This window comes from Microcaecilia unicolor, chromosome 2 (assembly GCF_901765095.1).
Source record: "Microcaecilia unicolor chromosome 2, aMicUni1.1, whole genome shotgun sequence".
Taxonomy (NCBI): domain Eukaryota; kingdom Metazoa; phylum Chordata; class Amphibia; order Gymnophiona; family Siphonopidae; genus Microcaecilia; species Microcaecilia unicolor.
Window position 1 is genome coordinate 151,494,031 of NC_044032.1, and position 20,904 is coordinate 151,514,934.

Below are 20,904 nucleotides of genomic sequence, written 5' to 3' on the forward strand. Positions count from 1 at the left end.
ACACAGGTCAATTTTCAGTTTCTCTGTCAGCTGGTTTTTGCAAATGCCAGCCATGATGTTTCAAGAAAACACATGTATATCCAGTAGCACTATACACGTAGTCAGTGGCACTGAATGTATGTACACGCGGCTGCCACTACATGTATACATAAGACAATTCTATAAACTAGGTGCTAACATGTACGCATGTGTAAAAGTGTAGAATGCTAGCATTTATATGTATATGTCTGCACATACATGTGAAAATGCTAGTCTATAAAATACTGAGTGGAGTGGAACAGGTAGACGTAAATTGTTTGTTTACTTTTTTCAAAACTACAAGAAGTAGGGGTCATGCAATGAAGCTACTACGCAGTAAATTTAGAGCAAATCAAAGAAAATATTTCTTCACTCAATGTGTAATTAAACTTTGGTATTTGTTGCCAGAGAATGTGGTAAAAGCAGTTAGCTTAGGAGGGTTAAAAAAAGGTTTGGCTAATTTCCTGAAAGAAAAGTCCATAAGGTATTGTTAAGATGGACTTGGGAAACTCCACTACTTATTTTCTAGGATAAGCAGCATAAAATCTGTTTTTACTCTTTAGGGATCTTTCCAGGTACTTGTGACCTGGATTGGTCACTGTTGGAAACAGGATACTGGGCTTGATGGACCTTTGGTCTGTCCCAGTATGGCAATGCTTATGTTCTTATGATCCTATGCTGCCAAAGCACTATTCTGTATCTTGCATAGAACATATTTGCAAATGGGGCATACACAGGGGTAGAGAATAGGCAAGACCCAAACTTATGCATGTCAATTATAGAATACTGTAAAATACGGGCATACCTGTGCCACTTAGGTGCTGACATTTATACCAGCTCTATGTCTGGCATAAGTAATCATGCCTAAATGTTAGATGCATTAATACCCTATTATGCTAGTATTCTATAAAGGAAGGTAGTCGCCTATATTCCCCAACAGAACAGGTTCCTACAAGGTGCCTTGTTATAGAATTCCTCCCTAGTGGCAATATTTACCTATAACACATATAATTAAGTGGCATAATTTAGGAAAGCCTTTTTGGCTCTGCTAAATTAAACTGCTTTGCTGTATGGATAAAGGCTGAATTTCACCGCTCTCCGTATAGTTAGGTGTCTACCCCAACTACATTTCAGCACTGTACGGAAAGTGCTAGGGTTTTGTAGAGGGTTTTTTGGCAGCACTGCCGATATAGTGCTACTAAAAATCCACTGACAGGGAAATAAGATGGTTATGTATAAGTCTCTTTGCATATTGCCCTTCAACATTTGCAATGAATCTGTATGAAATTGCAATCATACGCATCAAGGAAGAGAAATACGAAAATCAGGGTCATGAATATTTCCAACTCAGTAGCATAGTCTCCGTTTTAGCTTTCTTCTTTGACGATATCCTGTAAGGCTTGCAGCAATCTGTCATTTCTATGCTTGTATGATTGGCTGTTAGAAAACAGGTCAGTGTAGTCACCGTACAGGTTGTCTTCCGAGTTCCGTACCTGTGACTGTTTGTTTAATTTCTCCACGGCTTGGTAGAAAAGTTCATTAGGAATTTCTAACTTTTCTCCAGACGTCTTTGATACCATATTTTTGGGCTTATGCCTGCTGAAAGCCATTTGCAGTACATGAAGTATGGCTTCCTGCTCTGCTTTTTCATCGGCTTTTTCACTACTGGAGGTATTTTCTGTGGTCTCTGGGTTTTCACTAAAGCCTTCCTGCATTGTATAGTCCTAAAAAAGACAAGTTAATCATTATATTAATAATCATTTGCCACAGCTACTGAAATAGATTATCTGTAAAAGATTAGTTAACCTCTGAAAGTCATTTCCAAACAGTATCTTACACAAGACGTCCAACGTTCAGATAACATTAAGGGGCCTATTTACCAGGCTGCGTAGGCATGTACACGCATCCTACGTGTGTCAATTTGGAGTTACCACCCGGCTACCGCGTAGCCTGGGCGGTAATTTTGTTTTTTTACGCGTGTCTGCTACTCGTGTCTGAAAAATTATTTTTATTTTCAGAAGCATGTCAGCTACGTGCGTCAAGTGGCATTCTACGTGCATAGGTCATTACCGCCTGGTTAACGTGTGAGACCTTACCGCTAAGTCAATGGCTGGCGGTAAGGTCTCAGACCCAAAATGGATGCGCGGCAACTTTTATTTTGCCGCACGTCCATTTTCAGCAAAAAATTTTTAAAAAGGCATTTTTTGCAGGTGCGCTGAAAAATGGATCTGCGCACACCCAAAACATGCGCCTACACTAGCACAGCCCATTGTTCAGCGCACCTTAGTAAAAGGACCCCTTAGTATGCACCAGGAAGCTGCTGTCTTTCAAGCCTTAGGAAATTTATAAACTGAGCACACAGATTTATATTTTATTTTGGTTTTTATACTATTGTATTTTGTGATAAGTAAGAGGGTGTCCTATACGGTGTAGGCCACTAGAGGGCGCTAGAAGAAGGTAGAGGTCGCTAGGACCTGGGAGAGCCCTGGGAGGTCCACAGGTGCAGGCGGTTATGGGCTGGGTCCTGTGTAGATAATTAACCACTTTATACCCCACCTGAGTGGGGAAAGGAAGGGAAGTGAGCTAGCAGCAGAAGAAGAGAGAGCCCCTGAAAGATACTGGCTAACCTTATGAACTTGGGGTGGACTGGGTGTCCAAAGGAGATCAGCAGGCTGAAAATCCTGGGGTAAGAAGTCCCTAAAGCATTAGTGTTTGACTGTGTGTCCTCAGTACTTATAGGAACTGTGTGTTCAGTGGAGGGACTGTGTGTCCGAAGAAGAAAAGACTGTGTGTCTAGAACTGTGTGTTCAAAGAGGGACTGTGTGTCCGAAGAAGAAAAGACTGTGTGTCTAGAACTGTGTGTTCAAAGAGGGGACTGTGTGTCCAAAGTACTGAGAGAAGCAGGCTGCAAAGCCTGGGGTTGAGAGTCCCCAAAGTATTGGTGTAGTACTGAGCCCATGTATCTGTGTGGGGAGGCTCAGTGGGAAGATCTATGAAAGTATAAAGTATTAAGGTAGAAGAAGTGTGCCCAGGGGCTGGAATAAAGAGTTGCCTGAGAATTATGCAGTTGGTGCCGAGTGGGAATCAGATCACCCTGAGCGAGAAGGGGTAGCACACTAATTTGCATATGATCTGCATATTGAGAACTAGGTCACCCTGAGTGAGAAGGGGGATATCACAATTTACAACCCCTTTTATGTTATATCCTGTGGAAAGTGGAATATAAATATTTAAAAAATAAGCAAACATTAAAAAATCCAGAAAAATGAACACCTTGGATGGAAAGGTGTTTTTCTTTAATACTGTGATTCTCTTTCAATGAACCTACTTTGTAAACGTAATTATGGTTTTGAAACACATTATTGTTTTCCTTGCCAGAGGTGAAGTGAGGACAGTAGAAAAAGAGAGAGAGAGAGAGAGAGAAAGGAGGCTGAACTGTAATATGTTGGCAATACTATTACTGAAATACAGAAAGCCTGGATGAAGATTTGATTGCATCATATGCTTCTCTGTTATTAAAAATATTGTTACTAGAAATCACGTCTTTCTTTCTATGCTCGCCAGAAATCAGTTGTCTACTACTATTCATTCTGTCCTTTTATTAGAAAATAAAAGATCCCTCCAACTCAGTTCCCCTCATTCTATAACATGTCACTTAAAGATAGGTACTAATATGTGCATTTAAGTTATAGAATACTAGTATTTACATCAGGGGCGTAGCTAAGTGGGGCCACGGGGGCATGGGCCCCCACAGATTTAACCCTGGCCCCGTGCTTTCACTCCTCCTCGCCACTGACCCACTCCTACCACATTTGACTCCCCCTCCTGCCGCCGCCAACTCTCCCCCGCCGCTGCCATCAGGTACCTTTGCTGGCGGGGGTCCCCAACCCCCACCAGCCAAAGTCCTCTTCAGCACCGGTCTCCGGCGCGTTGCTGATCTGGATTCTGTTTCTCTGACGTCCTGCACGTAGGAACGTGTAGGACATCAGGACTCACAGAAACAAAATCCAGATCAGCGAACGCACTGGACTTGGAGACCAGCGCTGAAGGGGACTTCGGCTGGCGGGGGTTGTGGACCCCTGCCAGCAAAGGTACCTGGCGGTGGCGGGGAAGTATTGGCGGCAGCGGGAGGGGGTGGCAGTGCTGGGGGGGTCAAAAGTGGTGGGGGGAGTTGGCGGCACTGTGGGGGCTAAAATGTGCCCCCTCACCTCAGGCTCTGGACCCCCCCTCCCACCGAAGTCTGGCTACGCCCCTGATTTACACAGGTGACTATTATAATTATGCATGTAAGTGCTAGTTGGACACTAACTGGTTGTTCTGCCCCCCATTCGCATGGAGGCAGATGATAGCATATATAATAAGCCTACAAATCCCTGAAATTCTGTAGTTCCCTGTAATAGGCTCTTTCAGAGTACAGGCCAGTTCCCTTTGTCTTATGGGACTCTTTCTATTGGCTTGCCTTGTTCTCCAAGCGTGCTGTGCAAGTTGCCCACCCCCCTCCATCGGGTCTGTAAACGTCTGCAGCATATCTCCTCTGTGAACTGAAACTGCCTATGCTGTATTCTATTGTATGATCCTTCCAAGCTACTGTGACTCTAATATTTCACCAGAGTAAAAGTATAACCAGCATTACTACTCAGCGTGTTGATGAATTCAACCCAGCTTCTCTCTTGCATGGAGAGAGAGCTGGTTGAGAAAAGACTCCCAGTTTGAAAAGCAACAACTCTTGTCCAGCACATCTGAACTGTAAGTTATTTTTTATTGTTTAATTACTGCATTAAAGAAGATTTTGGTTCAAGAGTTATGAGTCTTTTGATAATGATGCTCTATACTATTCTACAACTTTAACAGGCAACATGCGTAGCATATAAATGCAAGGGGGTGCTCACAGGGGAATGCACACTGGTGTGACCAACAATTATGTGTGTAACGTATAGAATACTGTTAGTTAAATTCTAAATTGGTGAATTTTGGTGCAGAAGCAAAACACAGTGGAGATAACCAGGGACCGGTGCAGAGCCAAAGCAGTCACTTGACAAACTTTAATTAATAAAAATAAGCATGAAAGAATTATAGAGAGTCTTTGTTTTTATTTGACACTTATTTTTATTAATTAAAGCTTATCAAGAGATTGCTTTGGCTCTGCACTGGTCCTTGGATATCTCCGCTGTGTTTTGTTTCTGCTTCCTACCTGTGGAAATCAATCATTCTTTTGTTTTGCGTTTTGGTGCACCTATTTATGGTTTATTACACTTGATATGCTGCCTTCTGTACAAACATCAAGGTGGTTTGCAATAAAAAAAATTCCAATACACATAAAAGAAAATAAATAGAACGGAGTAGAGGAGTGGCCTAATGATTAGTGCAGCAGGATCTGATCCTGGCAACCTGGTTTTGATTCCCACTACAGCTCCTTGTGACCTTGGGTTAGTCACTTAACCCTCCATTGCCCCATGAACAAAAAAACTTAGATTCTGAGCCCTCTAGGGACAGAGAAAGTACCTGCATATAATGTGTACAGCACTGCATATGTCTAATAGTGCTATAGACAAGATGCAGGATCACAGCATACTGAAAAACTACCCAAAATCTGGGTAAGCCATAATATAAAAAATATGTTTTCATTGCTGTACTAAACTTAAGAAATGAGAGCTCAATACAGAGGTCCCTGGGCAATGAATTCCAAAGATATGTGCTTGGAAAAATAAAGCATATTGCCTTATGGATTTGTACTGAGAGGCCTTTATGCCTGCTATTGACATAAAGTGCCTAACGTTTAGCATATATGTGCCGATTTATACTAGTATTCTATGATGGACGTTCAGATGCTGTTGAGGAATTCATGCTTAGTACGCTGCATCTTGGCGCCTAACTTTTGGCAACCTTCAATGAATTGTCCCCAGCTTGTGACAGCAAAATCCCTTCACTAAATGCCAGTCCCTTTCTTGAACTCAATTTAGTGCAAATTCAAATACTGTAAGTCCAGTTGGTGTTCTAATAACCAACTCTACAAGTTTAGCCACCCTGGCCATGCTTCAGGGCCAGGAATGCACAACTCAGCTTCTGAGAGTGGTTTCAACCACTCTGAGTTGGTTACACATATTTTACTAACCCTCATGTCAACTGTGATCGAGTCAGCAGAAACTCGTCAGTCTGCAATCTTTGTAAGATTAATCATATTTATTATTAATAGCATTTGTATAGTGCTACCAGACGCACGCAGTGCTGAACACCTGATACAAAGAAACAGTCCCTGCTCAAAAGAGCTTACAATCTAAGTAATACAGACAAACAAGACAGTTACGGGTGAGGGAAGTAATGGGTGAGAAGGGAGGAAGGGACAAGGGGAGGCAATTGTGGCTAGGAGCTAAAAGCATATGCCAAGCTTTTCAGTAGCTGCAGAAAAGGCAAGGAATGACATCAAGATAGAACAGGATCTACTGAAATTCTGTAGGCTATTAAAACTAGGACACCTTAGGAAATTCATAGTTCAAACAGTCGTGCAGTAAACTGAGCGCACACACTGTATTGATTTATAGTTTATTTTGTTTATACCAAGAATGGGACAATATATGCACAACAACATTAGACAAAATCGCCCCAATCCAAACCAGGAAAAAATCAAATCCATGGTTCACCGAAGAGCTGAAAAAACTTAAAACACAAGTCAGGAAACTAGAACACGCATGGAACAAAAAGAAAGATGAACAAACACTAAATGCCTGGAAACTACTTCGGAGGAAATAAAAATATACCATAAAACAGACTAAAAGACTACATTACAAAACAATGATAGGACCAAACTACAAAGACACACACAAACTCTTCTACCTCGTGAATAAATTGTTAGACACCACACCAGTTACAAACAACAGCAAAGACAAACCAGGTGTGAACAACCTTGCGAAATACTTCAAGGAGAAAATTATACAATTATGACTTAAAATACCCGCCAGCCCTATTGAATACGCCACACTTCTAAACTGTCTAGACCCAGAAGACGGAATATACCCAGCAGACAGAACCTGGACCGAATTCGAATTACTATCAGAATACCTCATCTCTGAAACACTTAAAAGATTTGCCAAATCCCACTGCAAACTAGATATATGCCCAAACAACCTCATGAAATCAGCTCCTCAACAATTCATAATAGACCTAACAAACCACGTAAACTTCATGTTACAAAATGGACTTTTCCCAAAGGAAAAAGGAAAAATTCTACTCACCCCAATACCTAAAGATACAAAGAAAAGCGCAAGCGAAATAACCAATTACAGACCAGTAGCATCTATACCACTAATAACCAAAACAACTGAAGGGATGGTAACAAAACAACTCACAAACTATCTAAACAAGTTCTCAATACTGCATGATGCCCAATCAGGATTCCGGTCGAATCACAGCACAGAAACAGTATTTGTCAGGTTCTCAGGTTCAGAGTCCGCGGGGCTGGGCTCTGGAGCAAACGTGAGCCCTTGGGCTGCTGACGAGGAGCGACAGCAGCAGGCAAAAACCCACCAACCAACACTGGGTAAGCACACTGGCAGGGACTGCAGGCACTGCCCAGCGAACCGGAACACATGGACTGGAATCCCCCGGACTGGAGGACACAGGACTGGAACACTGGACTGCAATCCCCCGGACTGGAACACACACCGGACCGGAACACACTGGACTGGAGCACACTGGACTGGTCCCCCGGACTGGAGGACACAGGACTGGAACACGGGACTGGAGCACACTGGACTGGTCCACACAGCTTCACCTGCACTTAGCTACTAAGCCCCCCAGGAGTTGAGCTCATGGGTTCGAGTAGCCGGCAGGACTTACTGGACGACACAGGGACCAGGACTAGAACAAGCTGTAACTGAAGTGCACCTAACTCCTAAAGTGACCAAAAGTGTTCCTAAGCCCAGCACCAACAGAAAAGCTCCCAAGCCCTCCACTAACAGCAGTGCTCCCAACAGAAACTAACAGGGGTGCCCCTACGCCCTACACTAACAGAAGTGCAGAGAAACCACAAGGGAAAAGGAAGGGAAGACAAAAGCCAGACCTAACACTGGTACTTCCTAAGCACCAAGCTGCAGCAGCTAAACATGGGTTCTCACCCTGGTGCTTCCTAAGCACCCAGCTACAGCAGCTAAACACAGGTCACGAGGAAAAGCGGAGAAAGCACAAGAAAACAAGCAGGAAAGCCAAATACCCAAACAACAAAAGGTGCTTCCTAAACACTTACTCACAAGGGAGCTCCCAGCACCAAACTCCAGCACTGCACTAACAGCAGTGCTACACACCGTAACAAAAGGGGAAAACAGGGAAGTCAAACACACAAGTCACAAGTGCACACTGCACTAAACTAACCTGGACCTAAAGCCAGAAGCAAACGTTGCGAAGGCCCTGAAGGAAAGAACCCACTTCCTTATCAAGGCCCTCCCAGATGATGTCACTCTCTCTAGACAGAGCCAGGCAGAACACATTCAAACCCCGAGAGGCCCAACCCACATCAATGCAGCACCGAGAAACTCTTGAAGCCAGTACACCCAGGGAGAGGTAGAGCAACTCAGACCACACCCACAGCTGCAGTGAAGTGACAATTAACCCCATGCTGCTGGAAGCTGCCAGCACAGAGAGACAGAGCCAGCTCAGAAAGGACAGAGAAAGAAACAGAAGCCAGCTAAGAAGCTGACTCCCAGGAAAGAGGTAAGTTTGAGAGGGGTTCAGACCCCAATCATAACAGTATTATTTACCCTAATGACTAAATTTAAACAAATGATTGCAACTGGCAACAATATACTCCTCCTACAATTTGACATGTCAAGTGCCTTTGATATGTTTGACCACGGAATCCTCTTACACATACTTGAATATTTTGGCATCGGAGGAAATGTCCTAAACTGGTTCAAGGGGTTCCTAACCCTGCGCTCATATCAAGTCACATCAAATTCAACTACGTCTGCTACATGGACACCTGAATGTGGAGTACCACAAGGATCACCCCTCTCACCAACTATTTTCAACCTAATGATGATCCCCTTGGCAAAACTTCTATCAAACCATAACCTTAACCCATATATATACGCCGATGATGTAACAATATACATCCCTTTCAAACAAGACATTAAAGAAATCTTCAATGAAATCAACCAAAGTCTACACATCATGAACACCTGGGCAGATGCATTTCGATTGAAACTAAATGCAGAAAAAACTCAATGCCTGATACTCACCTCCCAATACAACACGAATGAATTTACTGCTATAAACACACCAAAACTAAACCTTCCAATCTCAGAAACTTTAAAAATCCTTGGAGTCACTATTGACCGCCACCTAACACTTGAAACTCATGCAAACAACACAACCAAAAAGATGTTCTACTGCATGTGGAAACTGAAAAGAATAAGACCATTCTTCCCAAGATCCGTCTTTCGCAGCCTAGTGCAATCCCTCGTACTCAGCCATCTGGATTACTGCAACTCACTATACGCAGGTTGTAAAGAGCAAATACTGAGGAAACTTCAAACAGCCCAGAACACAGCAGCCAGACTCATCTTCAGAAAACCAAAATATGAAAGTGCAAAACCCTTACGAAAGAAGCTACACTGGCTTCCACTCAAGGAACGCATTACTTTTAAAGTATGCACATTAGTCCACAAAATCATTCACGGTGAAGCCCCAGCCTACATGTCTGACTTAATAGACCTACCACCCAGAAACGCTAAAAGATCATCCCGAACTTTCCTCAACCTCCACTTCCCTAATTGCAAAGGCAAAAAATACAAAACGCTGCACGCATCAACTTTTTCTTATATGAGCACGCAATTCTGGAATACACTACCACGCAACCTGAAAACGATCTACGAACTAACCAACTTCCGCAAATTATTGAAGACTCATCTCTTTGATAAAATTTATTGAAAGGATCAAAACACATGAAGTCCACACACATTGTTAGTAATGCATCAATACATTCTCTTCTGAATTCCCATCCCCCGTAATTTTACCACATTCATACCTTTACTCACAGAAAAATGTTATATCGAATGTTCTCCTACTATTGTTTTGTTGCCCTATCAGTTTCCCGTTGTTTCTTTCCATTGTTCCATTCCCTTAATGATACTTTGACTTTGTCTTCGCATAACTCACAATGTAATCCATAACCAAGTTGTAACAAATTGTATTTCCATCATTCACAATGTATTGTAAGCCACACTGAACCCGCAAATAGGTGGGAAAATGTGGGATACAAATGCAATAAATAAATAAATAAATATACTATTGCATGTATAACTTTTTTGATGTAATATCCTGGTCGCCGTATCTCAAAAAAGATATAGCAGAATTATAAAAGGTTCAAAGAAAAGCAAACAAAATGGTAAAGGGGATAGATCACATGAGGAAAGGCTAAGGAAGCTGGGGCTCTTCAGCTTGGAAAAGAGATGGCTGAGGGGGGATATGATTGAGGTTTACAAAATCCTGACTGGTGTAAAATGAGTAAAAGTGAATCAATTTTTTACTCATTCCAAAAGTACAAAGACTAGGGGACACTCAATGAAGATACATAGAAAAACCTTTAAAACAAATAGGAGGAAATATTTTTTTTTCACTGGAAGATTAGTTAAGCTCTGGAACTCACTGCCGGAGGACACATTGGCCACCCTCCAATCTTCAGGTACCATGGACGATTTTAACAACAAGTTACAGATCACTAACAGCAGATCAGCAATTTCAAGTATGAGTTCTTTTATTATCCTGGGGTGTATACAATCCAGTCCAGGTGATTTATCACTCTTTAACTTGTCAATTTGGCTCAGTACGTCTTCCAGGTTCACCGAGATTTCTTTCATTTCCTCCACATCATCACCCTTGAACCAGTACAGGCAGGTCTCTTACATCTTCTTCTACAAAAACCAAAGCAAATAATTCATTCAGTCTCCCCACTACGGCCTTGTCCTCCCTGAGTGCCCCTTTTGCTGCTTCAAGATCTAATTGTCCCACGGATTTCCTCACAGGCTTTCTGCTTCTGATGTACCTGAAAAAGGTATTATTATGAGTTTTTGTCTCCACGGCAAGTTTGTCTTCATAATTCTCTTTTAGCCTTCATTATCAATGCTTTGCATCTAGTTTGACAGTGCTTCTGTTGCCTCTTATTTTCTTCATTCTGATCCTTTTTCCATTCTTTAAAGGATGTTTTTTTGGCTCTAATAGCCACTTACACTTCACCTTTTAACCATTCCGACTGTCATTTGCTCTTCTTTCCACCTTTGTTAATGCATGGAATACATCTAGTCTGGGCTTCCATGATAGTATTTTTAAAGAATGATCATGCCTGCTTTAATGTCCTAACCTTTGCAGCTGACCCTTTATTTATTTATTATTTTTTTAGATTTTGCTCACACCTTTTTCAGTAGTAGCTCTAGGTGAGTTACATTCAGGTACTCTGGATATTTCTCTGTCCCAGGAGGGGTCACAATCTACGTTTGTACCTGAGGCAATGGAGGGTTAAGTGACTTGCCCAAGATCACAAGGAGTGGCAGTGGGATTTGAACTGGCCACCTCTGGATTGCAAGACTGGTGCTCTAACCACTAGGCCAGTCCTCCACTCCTTTTTATCTTCTTTTTAACCGTTTTCCCCATTCTGTCATCATATTATGTTATTATTATTTTAAATTTATCGTTAGGATTTATTTACCTCCTTTTTGAAGGAATTCACTCAAGGCGGTATACAGCAAGAATAAGTCAAACATAAACAACAGACAATTACAGCAGTAAAAATATTCAAACAACAATACAAAGTATGGCATAGTATGCTACATTACAATGCCAACACAATACACAATAAAACATTTTAATAGACAGCATAACGTATAAGTAAAGATGGAACATATAGATAGATAAGATAGAGTAACAGGAGTAAGAAAATAAGGGGCTAGTTATAAAGAGTTGCAAATGAGGTCAGAAAGGTGCTTGAACATTATCTTGGCTAGGGTGGGTGTGGATAAACATGTCCTGCTATATATATGTGCAACTGGTGTCATTACAGAACTATTCTCCCCACTCATGTCTTTTGGAGGGAGTCTGGTGATTTTGAGTAGATAAGTGTGCATGCTGCAGACCCACAGAAGCAAACAGCAGGAGAAACACAACTCAGTGATCAAAAGCTGCTGGGTGACAGTTCAGAAGGACCCACACTAGCTAAGAGACCATTGCGAAAAGAAGAGCAACTGCAAAGATCAGTTGCTTCAGCTGCTGCTCAAAATCAGAAAGTAGGACTCAGGATGTTAAAAGTCGAAAAAAGAGGCTGTGTTTGGTATTCACAAAGAGACACAGGTCAAGGGAAGAGGACAGAAAGGAAAGTATACCTACATCTGTTTTTACTGGGTACTGCAGTGCACTTCAGGCAGGTGGACCCAGGCCCATCCCCCCCCTACCCGTTACACTTGTGATGGTAAATGGGAGCCCTCCAAAACCCACCCGAAACCCACTGTACCCATATCTAGGTGCCCCCCGTTACCCTTTAAGGGCTATGGTAGTGTTGTACAGTTGTGGGTAGTGGATTTTGGGGGGCTCAGCACCCAAGGTAAGGGAGTTATGCACCTGGGATCAATTTGTAAAGTCCACTGCAGTGCCCCCTAGGGTGCCCGGTTGGTGTCCTGGCATGTGAGAGGAGACCAGTGCACTACAAATGCTGGCTCCTCCCACGACCAAATGGCTTGGATTTGTTTGTTTTTGAGATGGTTTCCATTATCGGCGAAAACTGAGGTCAGCATCTCTAAGGTCGACCTAAATGTTGAGATTTGGCCGGCACCGACCGTATTATCGATACGAAAGATGGACGCCCATCTTGTTCGATAATACAGTTGGCTCCGCCCGTTCCCGGGGCCGTCCCCGGAGATGGGCGCCCTTAGAAATGGGCGCCCCCGTTCAATTATGCCCCTCCACATGGCTTAGTGAAAGGGCCCCTTTACGTGGTAACCATAGCTGGTTAAGGGGGAGATTCTATATATGGTACCTAAAAAATTGGCACTGAAATCAGTTCTAAGCATATTCTATAATTGGTGCATAGATGTAGGCGCAGTATATAGAATATGCTTAGTTGATATATCAGTGCCTAAATCTATGCATATCCATTTACACCAACGAAAACCTGGCGTAAATCCTAGCGTGTAGATTTAGGCGCACTGGGCCATATTCTATAACTATGTATGTAAATTTCAGAACACTCACTTCCCCACCTATAACCACACTCCTTTCTGCCTATGTGCATTAGAAGTTCAGCGCACTTCGTTATAGAATACGCTTAGCAAGTTGTGTGCATAAATTCTAATTAGTGCTCATCATTACTTGTTAAGTGCTGTTATCAGCGCTCATTAGCTTATTAATCTTGTTAAGTTATGTGCATTGTCATAGAATCTGCGCTGATTTTGGCATGAATCTCTGGGCGCCCCATACCAAAATATCCAAGTGGGCTACATCAATGCTAGGTCCGTAATTAATAAAACAGCAACAATATCAGACTGGATCAGCTCTGAAAACCTCGATCTCATCTTTATCAATGAAACATGGATCCACAATCAAAAAGACCCCTATAATCCTTGAACTATGCCCCCCAGGTTATAAAATTACTCACTGGACCAGATTTGAAAAGAGAGGCAGAGGCATAGCACTAATACACCGTGAACAATTCACCACCAAAACCATAGCCGAGTCCATAACACCCCAACTAGAAATTGCCTCATTAAGAATACATAACAAATCCCTGATCGATCACCTAAATTGCGTCCTATTCTACAGACCACCCGGTAGCTGGAACAAAAGCCAGCCTATCTTCATGGACTTTATATCAAACGCTTGTGTAAACAACTCCAACACACTAATACTAGGTGACATTAACCTTCACCTAGAAGACCTCAACTCCCCCAACGTACGTGAATCCAAAGACTTCCTACAGTCCTGGGATCTCATATGGCCTCACATGCAAACAACCCATATCAAGGGACACACACTAGGTCTTCTATCACACAAACTGTCCACAGACCATAACCTATTAATAACAGACATCAAATGGACAGCAACACCATAGACTGACCACTACAAACTGAACCTATCTTTAAACTGGCGAAAGAAGGGATTAAACCGCACACCAGCACATACAACTTACACTACAAGAGGGCAAATAGATCCACAAGTATTCTGGCAACAGATATACGACAACGGATGGACAACACGAACTGATTCCATATGTTACCTCAATCGCTGGCAAAAATGTACTAAACAAAATAGCACCCTTAAAAACAAGAATATCTAGAAGACAGAACACGATACCATGGTTCAATGACGAACTAAAAAAACTCAAAACACAATGCAGGAAACTTGAACAAGCATGAAAAAAAAATAAAAGATGAACATACACTCAATGCATGGAAACAAATACATAGAAAATACAAATATGCAATAAGACAAACAAAAAGGTCCTACTACAAAACCAAACTAGGACCGGATTACAAAGTTATGAAGCAACTCTTTCAACTTGTAAACAAGTTACTAGACACCACCCCTATCACCACAACCAACACAGATATCCCACCCACAGACAAACTTGCCAATTACTTTAATGTAAAAATAATAAAATTATGCAGCACTCTCCCTCATCACAACACAGACATCGAAAACTTCTTCAACGATCTGGACCTAACACCTGATGGATACCCAGCCGACCGCATTTGGACAACATTCAATACCCTCAACACTGAGTCAGTTACACAAGTGACTCATAGGTTCGCCAACACCCACTGCAAACTGGATACCTGTCCCAGTCATCTACTTAAATCCGCACCTGATCGCTTCATAGCAGACCTCACATCCCACCTAAACTTCATGCTACAACAAGGTCTCTTCCCCGAGGAATATGGCAACATCCTACTCACCCCAATACCAAAAGACACCAAGAAAAGCACAAACGATGTTACCAACTACAGCCCAGTTGCGTCTATCCCACTAGTAGTAAAACTGATGGAGAGTCTGGTGACCAAACAGCTTACAGAATACTTAGACAAGTTCTCAATATTACACAACTCACAATCAGGATTCTGCTCCCACCATAGTACCGAAACTATCCTAGTTACCCTCCTGGCCAAATTCAAGCAAGAAATAGCCACAGGTAAATGCATACTCCTCCTCCAGTTCGACATGTCGAGTGCATTCAACATGGTAAACCACAATATACTACTAAGACTCCTTGGCCACTTCGGAATTGAAGGAAACATACTTAATTGGATCAAGGGTTTTCTCACCACCAGAACATATCAAGTAAAATCAAACTCAAACATATCACCTCCGTGGAAACCAACCTGTGGAGTACCTCAAGGTTCACCACTATCACCAATACTCTTCAACATGATGATGATCCTTCTGGCTAAGTCCTTATCCAATCGAGGCCTCAACCCGTTCATTTACGCAGATGATGTTACAATCTACATTCCCTTCAAACATGACTTGACAGAAATAAACAATGAAATCAATGACGGCCTGAACATCATGGACTCCTGGTGAAATTCATTCCAACTGAAACTGAACACTGAGAAAACACACTGCCTTATCCTCTCCTCTCAACATAATAAGTATAAACCCACAACAATAAACACCCCAGGACACACCCTCCCTATCTCAGACAGCCTAAAAATACTCGGAGTCACACTCGAACGCAACCTGACTCTCCAGAGCCAAGTAAACTCTGTAATAAAGAAAATGTTCTATTCAATGTGGAAACTCAAACGAGTAAAACCTTTCTTCCCAAGGGAAACTTTTTGAAACCTAATGCAATCAATGGTCCTAAGTCATGCAGACTATTGCAACGGTATCTATGCGGGATGCAGAGAACAACTCACGAAAAAACTCCAGACCGCCCAAAACACAGCAGCCAGACATATATAGTAAAACCTGATTCGAAAGTGCCAAACCCCTTCGAGAAAAGCTGCATTTGCTCCCAATCAATGAACAGATCATCTTCAAAATCTGCACTTTGGTCCACAAAATTATATATGGCGTAGTCCCAGGATACATGATAGACCTTATAGATCTACCATTAAGAAACAGTATTGAATCATCGCAATCCTACCTAGACCTACATTACCCAAACTGCAAAGGACTTAAATACAAAACAACTTACGCATCCGGCTTCACCTACATAAGCACACAACTATGGAACAGACTCCCTAAAGCTGTGAAAACAATCCATGACCACCTGAACTTCAGGAAATCACTAAAAACCAGCCTCTTCAAAAAGGCCTACCCCAATGATCCAACGTAACCCCTTCACCCAGCAACACAGCATGACCAATTATCGTACCGGACAATATACAATCGTCATTACCTTCAAACCTCTACCACTACCTCATTCAATCACTATATAACCATATATTTGTTATCAACCGACCTGGCAAACGCCTTGTCGGTACTATGTAAGCCACATTGAGCCTGCAAATAGGTGGGAAAATATGGGGTACAAATGTAACAAAAATAAATAAATATAGAATCTGGAGGTAAGTGCTGAATATCACACTTAACCAGCTCCGCAAACCTGGAAATTCAATGCCAAAGCCCAGACATGGCCCAGCATCGAATTTCCAGGCATAATGCCGATGGCGATCAGGAAAATGCTAAGTACCACCGTATGAATATTGATCCCTTTGTTGCCTGTTCCTTGCTTTTATTTTAATGCCAGATCTGTTTTTATTATGGCATTTTGGTAGGAAGGGTTTACTTTTATAGTGCTTTTATAGTTAACTAGTAAAAAAGGCCTGTTTCTGAAGGCAAAGAAACGGGCCCTAGGCAAGCAATTTCTCCCCCCCCCCCCCCCCCGCGCTACGGCCCCCTTCACCCCCCCCCCCCGTGCCGGCGAAAACTGCCCCCCACCGCGGCACCCCCGTTGTGGACTACCTGTGCTGACGGGGGACCGAAACCCCCGACAGCCGAAGTGCTGTTGTGCCCTTCGCATTGTTCATCTTCTCTGCAAGTTTCTCTGCATGCGTCTGATGTCAGACGCACGCAGAGGAACTTCCAGAGAAGATGAACAACGCGAAGGGCACAACAGCACTTCGGCTGTCGGGGGTTTCGGTCCCCCGTCAGCACAGGTAGTCCACAACGGCAGAGGGGGGGCGGTTTTTGGCGGGCCCGGGGGGGGGTCGAGGGGGCCATAGCGCGGGGGATGACAGATGATTCCGAGGCAGGGGGAGGAGTAGGGGAACACTCCTCCCCTTGCCTTGGAATCAGCTGTCCTGACGTCAGTGACGTCAGTGCGTGTCTGCCTAGCAGACACCACCTTCAGGGAGCCACGGTCCCAAGCACAGAACGTTGGAGGTGAGAATTATTATATAGGATAGATAAGGATAGCCCAGTATTGGTGGGGATTTGTCCCCCTGTTTATAAAATTATTCACACACTATTTTATTGCAATAAAAAGAATCTTTGGAGCAATATGGTGCCTTCCTTTTGGGATAGGGGAGGGAATACTAAGAAAATTCTACATGATGCCACTGTTGTGTTTTACTCTTCGTTACTAAACTTTCCATTTCCCAAAACAGATAAGAAAATGAACTGAAAGTAAAATGTTAAAAGCACTTGGTATCATACCTCCATAGAGCCAGCCATCTTTTCCACACCCCGTCTGTCATTCTGGACAACATTGTAAGATGTATATACTCTAGGTTGCTTCATATGCTCTAATTGTGTAGAGGTGCCGTGCAAGATCAATTTCCAGTTCACAATTTGACCTTCATTCTCTTCTCTTCCACCCTAGAGGTCAACCACAAATTTTAGCACCACAGCTTTACAGGAAGACAAGCAAAACGCAATCCGCCCAACATTTAAAACCATTTAGCCAGCCAGGAACAGCTACTGGCCAGTTAAATGGCACTTAACTGGCTATTTGACAATATTCAGTGGGAGATAACCGGTTATCTCCCGATGAATATTGCTGGTTAGCGCTTAGCGGATAGCCAGTTATATAATGCGATATGATCAGTTATTGACCGATATTCAGCACATCACTGACTAAGTTTGATGGCCAAATTAGACCACCAAATTAGCTGGAATATGTTTGACTGGTTTAAACTTAATCGGCTAGCGCTGAATATCGGCTTGGCTGGTTAAATTTAAACCGGCCAAAACACATGCGAATATTCAATGCTGATCACTGGAAACAGCCTGGCATTGAATATCCGGCCTCAGCGCCGACCGCAGAAAACAGTCCGGCTACCTCCCGCAGTCTGAATATCGGGCCCAATAAATAAAAAACTTAGTATTTGTTCTAGCATTCAGCATGCTAGTTTTCATTTGAAAAGTAGTCAATATTGCATTTCAATTAGTTTTAATCTGTGTCACCAAATCTTTTACATTTCCAAAGCCTAAAATTATGGCGACAATATGTCACTACTGACTGAAAATACAAAGCATTAAGCAGAAGTAAAAATAATGGGGGCAATTCTAAACATAGGTGCTAGCATTACGGACTATAGCACTATTCTATAAACTGAGTCTACAGTAAGATGCAGTTTATAGAATAGCGCATAGGCTGGGGGAATGCACGTACATTTATGTGCAAACATTTACACCACTGAAAACCCGATGTAAATAAATACCCATGCCTAAATGTATATGCATTCCTCCGCATTCTATAACAACGCGCTTAAATTTGATTGACAACCTTGACATGCCCACACTCCTCCCATGGCTATGCCCTCTTTCCAGCAATGCGTATTGGAATTTACATGCACCTCTTTTTAGAATATGCCTAAAAAGAAGTGTGCGTACATTCCAATTATTGTCAATTAGTGATGATAATTGGTTGTTATCATCCAATTATTATCACTAGATGGCTCATAATTCAATTGAGCAGTGCATGTAAATTAGCCATGAATACAGTTTATCATGCACTACTTGCCACATCTTATATAGAATCCGTCCCTATATGTGTAAATCCCAACATTATACCTAAGCGATATTTTGCAAATATGCACATATCTTACTTATGCTGGAATTAGATATCTGGGGGATTGAAAAGGAGGGATCATGTTAATCCTCTTTAGGTTCACTATCATTGGCTCCCTATGGAATTCAGGGTATTGTATAAAATGCCGACCATAACACATAAGGTGGCCCGTTTACTAAGCTGCAGTATAAAGTGGCCTTAGCAGGTGCTTAAAAATGTCACTCCCATGCGCTAAGGCCATTTTTACAGTGTAGGTAAATGGCCATTTTTCTATTTCGAGCATTAATGGCCACGTGCTAATTTCCCAATTAGTATGTGGCCATTAGCGTATGAGCACTTCCTGACAACTAGTTTGTAGGCGGAAAGAGCTCACATGCTAACCACGCACTAATCATAAGTACATAAATATTGCCATACTGGGACAGACTGAAGGTCCATCAAGCCCAGCATCCTGTTCCCAACAGTGGCCAATCCAGGTCGCAAGTACTTGGAAAGATCCCAAAATAGTACAATACATTTTATGCTGCTTGTTCTAGAAATAAGCAGTGGATTTTCCCCAAGTCCATTTTAATAATGGTCTATGGACTTTTCCTTTAGGAAGCCATCCAAACCTTTTTTTAAATCCCGCTAAGCTAACTGCTTCTACTAAATTCTCTGGCAATGAATTCCAGAGTTTAATTACATGTTGAGTGAAGAAATATTTTCTCTGATTCATTTTAAATTTATTACTTTCTAGCTTTATTGCGTGCCCCCTAATCCTAGTATTTTTGGAAAGAGTAAACAAGTGATTCACGTCTACCTGTTCCAGTCCACTCATTATTATATAGACCTCTATTAATTAGCACAGAACACACCTTGCCACCCCTTGACATGCCCCCCTTACTGCCCTTTTTTTTACTGCAGTAAGCACATATTAGTGCTTACCACAGATTAATAAAAGGGCCCCAAGGTGTATTTGGTACTTATGATCAGCCTGAACATCATCCAGGACATGTCAACTGGATCCCACATTACATACTTTAACTTTAAAGAAGCCCTGATCCCCATCCCAGCCTCCCCAAAAGCCTCCTTTCCTACCACCTCCCCCATCCCATGAGAATTAACGCTGCCCTCCCCCAGAGCGAGCCTCCCTCCATCCCTAAACCACTCCACCGTGAGGTCCAGGTAGGCTCCTCCGAGCCTACCTGTATCCCTGTTGGTCCTCGTATCACAGGTAGGCCTGGGGGAGGTTGGGGTTAGGGCTAAGAGGGTTCATTCCGGGGGGAGGTATTTGATTTTTGAGGACTGGGGGAGGGGTAGGAAGGGGCAGAGTTTTGGGAGGCCAGGAAGGGGATTGGGGCTTCTTTAAAGTTAAAATGTAATTATGCAGGTGCTGGCTGATATTCAGTGCCAGTACCCGCATAGCTAAGTGGACAGAATTCACCTGCCGGCACTGAATATTGCTGTCACACACATAACTGCCCACTCCTTCCTAATGCCGTCCCCTGTACTGCCCCTGACCTGCCCATTTATTTTATGGATGGTCAAAAGCAATATTCAGTGGCCCTGCCTAATATAGTACTGCTGAATATTGGGGGCTAGGCAGCCACAGGCAATTTAAGCAGGCAGGAGTCTCTCCTGCCCACTTAAATTGCTTTCAATATCAGTTGGAGAGTGTATTTGCAAGGGTGGAAGGTTCTTTCCCATTTTACAATACACATAACTGAATTGCCCAACTGGTTCTGCTCAAGTATATGCATTCTTGTGCACATATACCCCATGGGTAATACGGTAATTTTACAAAACTTTTATACACATAAAACAGGTTTCACACACGAGAAATATCTATAAAACAACTCTCTTTAAGACCTACATAGACACTTTTTATCTTCATAAAAGAGTCTCAAAACTGATCC

General features: G+C 42.6%; 1 protein-coding gene across 1 annotated transcript in view; it reads right to left on the reverse strand.

Moving 5' to 3' along the window:
• Positions 1–662: 662 nt before the first annotated feature.
• The window catches only part of PCSK1 (proprotein convertase subtilisin/kexin type 1), a 115,959-nt gene continuing 95,717 nt past the window's right edge, over positions 663–20,904 (reverse strand). The window contains exons 13-14 of the mRNA XM_030192321.1: positions 17,653–17,814; positions 663–1,742 (exon numbers count right to left, since the gene is read on the reverse strand). Of these exons, the coding sequence (XP_030048181.1) occupies positions 1,386–1,742; positions 17,653–17,814 (519 nt within the window). The 3' untranslated portion in view covers positions 663–1,385. The remainder of the gene's footprint in view (positions 1,743–17,652; positions 17,815–20,904) is intronic.